The 12,068-nt window shown below is 42.2% G+C and overlaps 1 protein-coding gene across 1 annotated transcript in view; it reads right to left on the bottom strand.

Moving 5' to 3' along the window:
• The window catches only part of SHOC1 (shortage in chiasmata 1), a 420,839-nt gene that overhangs the window by 43,701 nt on the left and 365,070 nt on the right, over nt 1–12,068 (bottom strand). Inside the window, exons 19-20 of the mRNA XM_088460117.1 lie at nt 7,839–8,017; nt 6,233–6,347 (exon numbers count right to left, since the gene is read on the bottom strand). Coding sequence (XP_088316243.1) covers nt 6,233–6,347; nt 7,839–8,017 — 294 coding nt within the window. The remainder of the gene's footprint in view (nt 1–6,232; nt 6,348–7,838; nt 8,018–12,068) is intronic.

Here is a 12,068-nt window from a genome sequence, read left to right as displayed (position 1 = left end):
AGATTACTCACTGATCTGTGATGGCTTCTCTAAAACTCGCAACTTTTAATGCTACTCGCATTAAAAGGTGTCAGTTTACATAGTCCTAAACTCGCATATGTAGTAGCCTCGAGCTGAAAAGTTCGCAGGCTATTGAATTTGTGAGTTTCAGTACAAACTCGCACTTTTTAAAAGTGTGAGAAAGTGCGAGTTTGTACTGTTACTAAAACTGACACCCTATTACATTTGGCCCATTGTCTTCAAATGCTCAATCTGTTTTAGTCTAAATGTATCTTTTGTGGCGTTGGCTTGTTATAAGGTTTCTGGCTTATCTATGGGGTCAATCCAATTACCTGTGATGAACTCGATTGTGCAAGACATTGTGGCGACAACCGCACTTTATGGCAGCTTGAACTCGCTCAAAATTGAGCGAATGCGGGCTGTGAGGGGTGCAAAATGAGGGCCGTTGCTGGCATTTTAATGCCATGGCAATGGCAACTCACGCCCTTCGCAGCTAATTGGAGTGACCCCCAAGTATTGTTTTGTAAACTTCAGACACTGCATGCAAATCATTTTTGTACAAGAGACAATATGGATCTTGGGCCTGATTCAGTATGGATCATAATTGCGATCGCAGCTGCATAATTGCACACAATGAAACTGTGAAAATATGCTAATTGAAAAAGGGGGGGTATGGTGCACTCTTCCTTGTTATGGTATTGTTGCTGAGTGAGGTGTGGGGTTTGCGAGTCCAGGGAGGAGGGAAATGGAGAGCGGAATAGGAGATAAAAATGAAAAAAACAGGCAAATTGTGGGGGCCAAATCTTTTATTGGAGAAGTCACAGTGCTGCTCCGATGAGGTCCCGGGCAAATATGCTAATGCCTGCCACCGCTCTGCCAGCATGGAGATGCCCACTACTGCTTTCTCACATCCGAATACCTTGCAGTCCTGCGTATACATCGGTAACATCGAAGCACATTGGCCGGCCAGTCACGCACAATTACAGCAGCCCTAACCCGTAGCAGAAATAGCAAGTCTCGACGCACGGTGTATGCAATCTCAGTGGCCAATTTATGCACGCCCATGCAATGACGTTCAAACGGACAGGCACGTCTGCATTTCTGCAACCACTACCCCGTCACCACTCCCAAATGCTCACGGTCTGTCACTCATGGATTCCTGTCTGCGTGCATAATCGCAGTGCAATCAATCGGCAGATCTGCGTACGCAGTTGCAATTGCGATCCATGCTAAATCAGACCCCTTATTCAGAGTCTTACACAACTTGCGTCCATGCACAAATTTAAAATAAGCCCAAGAAAATTAGCATTTTGCTACCTATGCAGAGTTAGCCACACATGTATGATGCAACCAGCTCCTCATAGGTTGCAAATGTGCCTCACTCCACATGCAAGTAAAAGGAGCAGATGTGCCAGGAATGCGACAAGAGGTTTGGTATAATTGTGAATACAAAAGTTTTTCAAAAACACACAGTATACAATCAGATAGCAGGAAAGTGTAGATAATAAGTACCCAAGTTGCTTGGATGCAAATCGAACAAGACGCAAATATAAAATTTTTACTTTGTTAAAGGCTAACAAACATATCAGCAGCCTTCCCCTTCTTAAACAGAGCGTGAAACATGCTTTCTTTTTAAAAATGAGTGTTCAGTACAAACTGTAATCCTGTTGTCATATTGCAGTCGCAGATGTTATACAACTGCATAATTGGGTGTGTCTTATACGTGTTTGGCGAATCAGATGGGGCCTGCAGGCGTCATCATCATAAGCTTGCAACTTGTCCCAGACATTGAGCACCTGCAAAACATGTCCCTCCAAATCAGAAGCATTTGCGCTTTTAGGTGACACATCCTTGGTGCAAAGATACAGCATGTGCTGAAGTTGATGACAGCATAAAGCCTGGAAATTTGCAGTGTTAAAAAAATATAAAATAATTAATAAAACAGCGTGCACCCATTTCGCAAAGTGAACCAGGCAGCAGCACTCATAGCCTGCAAAAGTAACAGCTACTACAAGCAGATGAAAAGTGTGGAGTCTCTGGGTGGGTGAGTTGGGATAATGGGCTTGATTGATTACCGATCGCAACTGCGATTATGCACAAAGCCGGCCAATTGTTGCGTTCTACATATGCGTATGTATCACAATGCGCATGCTCGGAGGTCTCACTCTGTGATTGGACATCGCAGAGTGATTGACAGAAAGTGACCGTTTGGGGGTGGTGACATGGGGGTGGTCGGGGAAATGCAGGCGTGTCGATGCACTGTTGCATGGCCGTGCATTAATTAGCCATTGCGATGGCATACGCAGCTTGAGCACTCACTGCGTGCAATGAAGTTATCAATTTCTAAGTAAGGTCAGGGCTGCTGTAATTCTGTGTGAGTTTCCGATTGGATGTGGGCGTCCTTATGTTAGGCTGTGACGGCATTGCGATTGCAAATATTAGCATATTTTCGCAGTGAAAATGCGTGCGATTACAGAGCTACAATCGCAATAGCGATCTGTAATGAATCAGGGCCAATATGTGAACGATAATATAGAATAGAGCAACATACGCCAGTATACACTGAAATACAGGGCCTACTGAGACCTGTAATGCCCAATGACAAAGTACTATGAAATACAAACACAGTATTAACATTCATTTCAGTCCACAATTTCTTCATTTCTATTGCTTTACTATGGAGTCTTCATCTTCCTTGTTATTTTCATCTTTCTTCTACTTTTCTATCTTTTTTCTACAATATTCCATTGGTTAAAAATATAAAAACTTTATAGCCATAGTTCCACAACATGAAAAACAAGCCAAGAACATACCTGCATGTAGGCACTCACAGTGGGTTTACTCTGAATTGCTAGAGTATGGAAAAGCCACTCTAACTGGCTACTTGAGGTACGACTGCACTTCAGTGATAAACATATGGCTGATTTCCCTGTTAAAGCGGGACTAGCGTAGAACAGCCTATCATATGCTGGTGCTGGTTACAGCATTTCATCTCCTCATATGCTGGTGCACGCATTGGCTGTAGAGTGGAGTCATCTTTGGTGGAGAGATGTGAGGTTCTGAATTTGTTGTGGACCCGGGGTGGTGATAGGAGCAGACACAGAAGCAGACAAATTAAAAAGTATAGTTTTTAATAAATGACTTAGAAGACATGGGAATGCCAAATAAAAAGTCCAGGTACAGCACTAAAGTGCACTTGATAACTGTAGTGGGGGTTAATGGGGAAATGTCCAGATAGTGACAGGCAGGAACAGTCCAGTAAATAAGTATGGTGAGCTGAAAACAGAATGAAGGTATGATGAGCTGTAACTGAATGCAGGTTTGGTGAGCTGTGACTGATGCAGGCAGAGGTAGTGAAGTCCAGCTGGGAGCGAAATTAAGCAAGGTGCAGGGAAACAGCAGGTTCAGGTACTCAGGCAGGTAAGAAGGCATATGGAGGGTGCAGGGTAAGTCCAGCATGTTGGAGCAAGCAAGGTTCAGGCTAGAAGCGTATAACAAGCAGGCAGATAAGGCGCAGGTACTCTCTCTAAGTCGCAGCTGAGAAACACGTTGCACTGGCAAAGGAAGGAAGGCTCTGGACCTTCCTAAATACTCAGTGCCGCGCTGTGACTGGCTGGAATGAGCACATGACCTACCAGGATTGGACAGCCAGAATCACATGGCCGCAGGCAAGATGGCGGCGCCCATGCCAACGGAACGTAAACACCACCAGAACTCACCAGGCCTAGTGACAATGTGCCCGCACAGAAGCACGCTGCAGAAGTCTATTTACACCATGGCAGCCACCGTAAGGGACCTGCCACACCTTACTGTGGCCAGGGTCCCTGCTTGAAGTGCAGCTTTGCAATTCTGTCCTAAGCTGAATTAGGCCTTTGGTCTGCTTATGTGTGGGTTTCTCCTTCTGTTTTTCCTTCTCTGTTGTCTTGCTATTCGTCTCCACTCCAGCTCAGTTTCTCTAACTGGGGCTGATGGGTCATAGAGGAGGAGGAGCCAGTCACACTTCTAAAAAAAAAAATTAAAGTGCCAGGCTCCACTCTACCACTGTCTATACCCCAGTGTCTTAGCTCAGGTGTCCCCTGTGGAATCAGAGAAATTAATTTAAGGTAAGTACCAAATTCCTGTTTTTGTAAACGTGGAGAGGTTCCTGGTTAGGACAAGTCACCTGTCGACTGCCACATGATGATGTTGTTTAAAGACTTAATTCTGTGTTGTGGAACCTACAGAAAGAGCATTTCTAAATGTCACTTTATATAAAGGGATTATGCAATGTGAAAGTCATGTATGAACAAGAAAACATGCAGCCCACAGAACAAACGCTGTGTCATGACAAATACATCTGATCTTCCAATGCGCAGATTAGGAACTATCTTGCTGCATTTTAAATTAGAAGTAAGAGGTGAAAAGAATGTCCTCACAGAAGAGGCTCCTGGATACCAGGTGCCTTAGATCCATTTTCTCCTCACAACAGGATTGGTTTTGCACACATGCTCAGAGGTGGCAGAAATCCGGTCTATGACCAATTTCAAACAAACTTGGCAACGTCAGCAAGTTTATGTCCAGGAGGTCTGAGAAGAGTAGGTTGCAGGTGGGATGGAGGCCAAGCCCCTTGTGACTTTTTGCTGGGATTTCCAGCTATATGATATGGGGCTGTGAAGATACTGTACAGTCATAGTGAATTGTGCCAACATGTCTCACCCGCTTCACGGGTTGGCCGTCAGGATGCGGGAGAGTTGCCCACTTTTCCAGGATCCTTCAGGTGTCCCTTATACAGGAAAGAGCATTTATAAATGCAATTGTACAAGTAAACCAGTTAAATGTATGTTGACAAGTCACAAAGCTTTTTAGGAGAAAAACGATAATGGTTTAATTAATGAAGAGGTTATTCCTAAAGTGTTGCTAGGCCTCAAAGTGATATTTTTGCTCCATTGTTCACATTCCATTTGTACCTACAACCTTGCAAAACCAGCAGAACAGTTTATAAGGGTGAGTTGAACAGTAACTAATATTGATTGTGGGCATTCGCATATGTATTTGCTGAACACACGATCAGGCACATTTGCAGGGCCCGAATAAAGTTTGTGGGGCCCCACCAATAAAACTTTCAATAATTATCCTGGCGATGTTATTAAAATATAGAATTTGTTAATACTCCCAGCACCACAAATGTATTAAGCACACTGTAGTGGTCCCAGTTCACATTATGTGACACAGAAACCTCCTGTTCACATATGCCACAGTGCCCAGCATTGGTGTTGTAGCTATATGTGGGGGCCTCCCCCGGTTTCCCTGTATGCAAATTTATATATAAAGAAATGTGCCGCTCTCGTTCTGGTTCATAAATCACTCCAAGGGCTCTATTTACTACAAACCGCATTTGTAATGTAGATTGTAGTGTGATATTACCGACTGAATTTGCATTGCGAATTCAGGCAAAATCACAGGGATTTACTAAAAATTCCTTGCAGGGACAGAGCTCCCTGTGAATCCCTTCTGCAGCCTTATCACGGTATTTTCGCAAAAAATACTGTGACAAGTTCCCGCGCATGCGCCGACCAGCCGTAGCTAAGCCCTGCCCAATCGCTAAGCCCCGCCCCCCTGCGATCACGACCTCCCTCCCATAATTACACTTACCTGCAGTGATCGGTGCTCCGGTGATGTCCTCCGTGGCTCCGGTCAGGTGACGACCGGGCTCCAGTGCAGGACGGAAGACCAGCTGACTGGAGGGAGGACATCACCCGGAGCCCTGATCACCAGTCCCTGGACTCAGGTAAGTTTTTTCTTTTACTATTTTTTTTTACAGTGTATCAGCGTATGGTCTGTATAGACCACACTGCTGATCACTGGGGTTGGCTCTGCTCTGCCCGTTAGAGCGGAGCAGGAGTCCGGTAACAAGGGGAGACCCTGGATAACGCCACCTCCAGGTGGAGTTGTTATCACAGGGCCTCCCCCAGTATGTTTTTTCACAATTTCTTTTTAGTAACTACCAGGCAGATCACATTTCCCACTACAATTATGGGAAATGCGATCTGCTTACTAAAAATAAGTGATAACTAGGGGTTGGAGTACAATTTTACGAATGCTACTGAAATTGCCCTTTAGTATCTTTAGGTGAAACTAAAATAATGTGAAAAGGGTGTGAAAACACCCTTTTTCACAGTATTTTAGTAAAAATAATGTTAATAAATAGAGCCCCAAGTGTCCCCCTATTGGCTGGCAGTATTTATCACGTTACCTTGACTCAAGTACTTGTAGTATTTCTGAACTATTTATAAGCTCCTCTGATGACAGAAAAACATATGGAACTTGCATGTCACATAGAAGATCTTTGTCACTGCTCTTTGTGAACTCTTCTAATAAAACAAAAGCAAAAATGAAACATTTTAAGGAAACATTATTCGGAGTAATAAGTTAAATAAGCTAAAATCCTCTATAATAATGATTCTCAAATATCTAATGAAGCTGAGAACTACATGGTATTATCATACAGTGGGATCAGTAATGTTGTATGTTCCTCATTTTTGTAACCTCTGTGTCTGAACAGTCACATGAATCTGAGAGAGGCTGACATGAAAGTAGCTAAAAGTAATTTTGCTCTCAGCACTTGCGAACTATTAAGTAGCCTATTGCTGGGTATGCAATAGACGATTTCTCAGACAATATGCCAAATTGAACCGTGTGTATGCACTATGTGCACTCCCACGCGCCAACATCGGGCTTGATGTTCATGATGGAGTGACCCAGCTACCAACGCCAGGAAGGTGAATGGTGCAAGTGAAAGATATATCAGGCAGTCGTTCACTGGATTGTGTAGTGTGTACCGCCCGCCTGATGTCTCGTGCTGTCGTACTATTGGGCGTCACATTGGCGGGTCACCTAGTGTGTACCTAGCCTTACTCACAGCTTTTAGTTCAGACCCTTATTTTCTCAACTACAGTTGTTAAAATGGTTACTTGCCAGCAATAATTTATACAGGAACTATTGTTTATCCAGAACTCCTATGTTTGCATTGTAGCAGCCTTGCTCTAGCACTAAATATGTCCCTGTTTTCCAGTGTATTGTATGTATATTCCATACAATATATGCATATCTAAAATCCAAACAAGTCGAGCCAGTCTGACATTGTTTTGTAATAAAAGAACACAACTTACACCACTCAGGATCACGTGTAAGATTCCCTGATGGAGAAACTTTTTACATTTCTTTTTACCACAGTGGCGGCTCCTACCCTCTTAGATGAGGGGGGCCGCCGCCGCTGAAAACGAGAGGGTGCAATCACTCACCATCTCCTCCTCGCTGGGTGACACCTCCCCCTGATACTGCCTGTTGTATATGTGACTGGCAGGTAGCTCTTCCAATAGGAAGCCACTGCCAGTCACAGCATAGCCATTGCAGTCACTGGGGGGGACACTCTCCCACTGAAATTGGGATAATTTGGGTGAATGATGCTAGGCCTGCTCTCCATATAGATAAATCGGTTTTATTTTGAGATGCATTTGAGCTCTGCTCTCCAAACTGTAATATATACCCCATGTGCTGGCACACATAATTATATGTTTTAATAAGAATTTATTTCAGGATAAAACATCATAATAATAACAGCACTGATTTAGAAGTATAAATGAAAAAACATATATCACACATTCAAAAAAAAAAGTGACATAAATCTCATCAAATCATACAATGTGTAAGACTGGAACATTTAGTTTGTGAATTCAGATAAGAATTCTAAATAAAATTACATGGGCATGCTTGTTCACCAACCATCACACAAAAACAGTATTTTAATCAATAGAGCCAAGTGGCAGCATCCATGAAAAGAGACACCATTACTTACTTACCTAGTAACAGTACATCTGGTAGACAGGTTTTTAGGGTCATATGGGAAATATTTTGGTCATGACACAGTGTTAGCCAGCAATCAGTGCAGTCATATTCAATAACAAGCGTGAAATGGACCCAAGGAAAGTAATTTCCTATGTATTGGTTATTTGTTATGATGAAAGCATAACTGCTTAAACTGTAAGGATATAAAAAGATAACAGTTTAACTTGCATTTATATAGTATTCATGTATGAAAAAAATATGTCAACGGTTAGAGTTCTACTTCCCATGTCCGTTTCTCCAATAAGAAGATAGCATCATATGATATATTTTCTAGTTATTGGTATTTTATTATTTTTTTACATACATAACACTAATATATTCTGTAGGGCTGTGTAATAAAATAAATATAAAATGTATACATACACTATATGGACAAAAGTATTTGGCCACACCTGTTAATTACTGAATTGAGGTGTTTCAATCAGACCCGTTGCCACAGGTGTATAAAATCAAGCACCTAGTCATGCAGTCTCCATTTGCGATACAAAATGGGGCTCAGTGACTTCAAGCGTGGTACTGTGATAGGATGCCACCTTTGCAATAAGACGGTTTGTGAAATTTCATCCCTGCTCGATATTCCACGGTCAACTTTAAGTGATATTATTAGAAAGTAGAAGCATTTAAGAACAGCAACTTAACCACGAAGCGGATGACCATGTAAAAACACAGAGCGAGGTCAACAACTGCTAAAGCACATGGTGCGTAAAAGTCGCCAACGCTCTGCTGATTCCATAGCTGAAGAGTTCCAAACTTCCACTGACATTAATGTAAGCACAAATACTGTGTGGCGGGAGCTTAATGGAATGGGTTTCCATGGCCGAGCAGCTCCATGCAAGCCTCAAGTCACTAAGTCCAATGCCAAGCGTCGGATGAAGTGGTGTAAAGCTCACCGACACTGGACTGTGAAGCAGTGTAAACGTGTTCTGTGGACTGACAAATCACTATTCTCTGTTTGGCAGTCAGATGGGCAAGAATGTACAGTACCATGAAAGGAACTTTACTGGCGAAGCTATTCCTAGCAGCTATGAAAAAAAGGGATAGTCAAACCCTTACAACATAAAGAAATGTACATAAATAGCGCTATTATGGAAGATGATAAACAATATTTAATGCCACAATACCAAATAATGTTAATAAAAACAATAGTACACTTCTTAAAAAATTACTTTAAAACAATTCTGAAGCGAGCAAATGCCTAATCCACACAATGTCCGCACTCACGTGCCTGTTCCTATAAGTACCTTTGGATGTATGATAACACCAAACACTACGCAATAGTCACCTCTCTCATAGGAGAGATACAGGGACTGTCCAATAGATATATATTTACCAGTTTCCTTCACTGATAGAGGAGTGTTCCTTTAAGTATAGAGTCCATAGATGGCATTGGGAATCCTCAAAGTAAAACGGTGGATGAGTCCAATCCTGGCAGATGTACAAAGTCCCAAGAACAATATAAGTCTTTGTGGTGTATCAGGTAGGCTGGTTCAGGCTTTTGCAGGTAAAGATGACAATTTTATGAGGTCACTTGTGGGTAGGCTGGGTCACTGACGCATTTTGCTGTCTTGGAGTGGCAGCTTTTTCAAAGGTGGTAATGTAGTATCCTGGAGGGTCCTTATATACCCCTCTAATTCTTAATGCTTGTTCACACATGGAGACCAATCAACCATCTAATTCACTTCTCTAATCATAACAACAGTTCAAAAGTATAAAGGAGGAAGACCAATATACCTGGTTCATTTTAATTATTTCACAGAAATACAGCTTGAATAGTAATTTCATAAGATCACACGAGAATTAGTATTACCTTCTTCCGTTTTCATGCTCTCTGTCTAGTCACATGATATACACATTATATCACGTGACTGAGATTCATGCTCATTCCTGTTCGTGTATCTCCCCGTTACCAAGGGGATTTGATTACTATGCACCAATTGGGTCCATGGAATCACATGTTCATAGACATGTGACAGCGGCTGCGACCTTCAACCTACGCGGTCACATGTTCAGATGGGCGAGTCTGGGTTTGGTGGATGCTGGGAGAACATTACCTGTCTGACTGTATTGTGCCAACTGTGAAGTTTGGTGGAGGAGGCATAATGGTATGGTTTGAGCTAGGCCCCTTATCTCCAGTGAAGGGCAATCTTAATGCTTCAGCATACCAAGACATTTTGGACAATGCTATGCTTCCAACTTTGTGGCAACTTTTTGGGGAAGGCCCTTTTCTATTCCAACATGACTGTGCCCCAGTGCACAATGCAGGAACTAGAAAGAAATGGTTTGATGAGTTCGGTGTGGAAGAACTGGACTGGACCGCAAAGAGCCCTGACCTCAACCCCATCAAGCATCTTTGGGATGAACCGGAATGGAAATTGCGAGCCAGGCCTTCTCATCTAATATCAGTGCCTGGCCTCATAAATGCTCTACAGAATGAATGGGCACAAATTCCCACACAAACACTCCAAAATCTTGTGGAAAGCCTTCCAAGAAGAGTGGAAGCTGTTATAGCTGCAAAAGGGGAACCAACTCCATATTAAAGTATATGTATTTGAATAAAATGTCATTACAGTCCATATTGGTGTAATGGTCAGGCACCAGTGTATATTTGATTCAGCCTTACTTATAGTAAGGCTGAATCAAAAGGGCATGACTGTGCTCTTATATTATACTGTATATATCAGGGCTTCTGTGAATTCCATCCTTGAGCTTCCACTTTTCATTATTGAAAAGTACCAGTACTGCCACTGTTGTTAATATGGGTAAACTATATTTTTTTCAATTTTATGTGCAGACATTTTATGATGAAGTAATGATACATATAAATACACTTATACGGTATTACACTATGAGGCTGATTCATTTTCTTAGCGCGTTAACTGCAGCGGCTAATTGAATCTGCTCCCATGTATTGTTACATTTCTGTCCTGTGTGGATATGTAAGTGTCTGTTGTGGAAAACACTTAGGCTTCCTTGAAGGAAATTATTAAGTACGAAAGATTCCTTCTGAGAAGCATATTCAACTTCTTTATTGGTTATGAGACTTTAACTACTTTAAGAAATAGCTTTATACTTCACCTTGACATACGTATTACACTATGTGCCTGATTCATCACGGAACGTAACTGCAACATCGTTCGTAGATCGGTGTGTACTGCTTATGCATTGCAGTTCACATGCGCCTGCCAGTATTGCGTTCACACTGCGATCACGCACGCAGAGACAAAGCCATCGCAGAATGAGGGATGGGACGTCAGCATTTGGGGGGTGGTGATGGATGGAAGGTTGGAAAAACGCAGGAGTGCCTGTACTTCTGCACGCCGTTTCCAGGGTGTGCATAAATTAGCCACTGCAACGGCATTCGCAGCTGGAGTACTCACTGCATGCGACGACAGTTGCAATTTCTGAGTAAGGTCAGACCTGCTGTAATTGTGCGTGAGGGACCGATGTTAATCGATGGTACCAATGTATACGCAGGTCTGTGAGATAGCGGTAGTGGGTGTCTCTATGCTGGCTTTGCAATTGCAAACATTCGCATATTTTCGCAGCAGATCTACGTGCGTAATAGCAGCTGTAATCGCTTAGCAATCCACAGTGAGTGAGACCCAATATGTTTTAATTTCTATTATGAAAGCTTTTTGTTCTCTGGTATATAAACACAATTTGTTGGTTGGAAAAATCTTGCAAAACCCTAACCTGGACGGAATTACGATTTATATGCCTGTAATTGTCTAATCTTTAGTACAAGTATTACTGGAACTGTCATTTGCTTGCACTGAAATTTTGTCCATGTTAATGGAAATCCTTTACGGAGTATGTATACTAAAGTGTGGATTTTTAGAAGTGGAGATGTTGCAACCAATCAGATTCTACTTAACATTAATCTAGCACTTTATAGAAGATAATAGCTAGAATCTGATTGGTTGGTATGGGCAATATCTCCACTTCTAAAAACCTGCACTTTAGTAAATATACCACTACATCTAGTCCATTTTCATTTGGGGTATTCACGTTTTTTAGAGCACCAAGACAAAGAACCTCTTCTAAGAGTGTGTGCTCAACAGCAAGCATTTGTGTATGGTCCTTAGCTCCAGAATATCCTCAAGAGATGTCAATTGGAGAATTTCCCAGAATCCTAGTCTGTACGGAATTATAATTTAAAGTACATGCCTGAAACAGTTTCATTT

Source organism: Taudactylus pleione, unplaced genomic scaffold (assembly GCF_031769625.1).
Source record: "Taudactylus pleione unplaced genomic scaffold, aTauple2 ptg000967l, whole genome shotgun sequence".
NCBI classification, from domain to species: Eukaryota; Metazoa; Chordata; class Amphibia; order Anura; family Myobatrachidae; genus Taudactylus; species Taudactylus pleione.
This window is presented reverse-complemented; position numbering and strand designations above follow the sequence as displayed.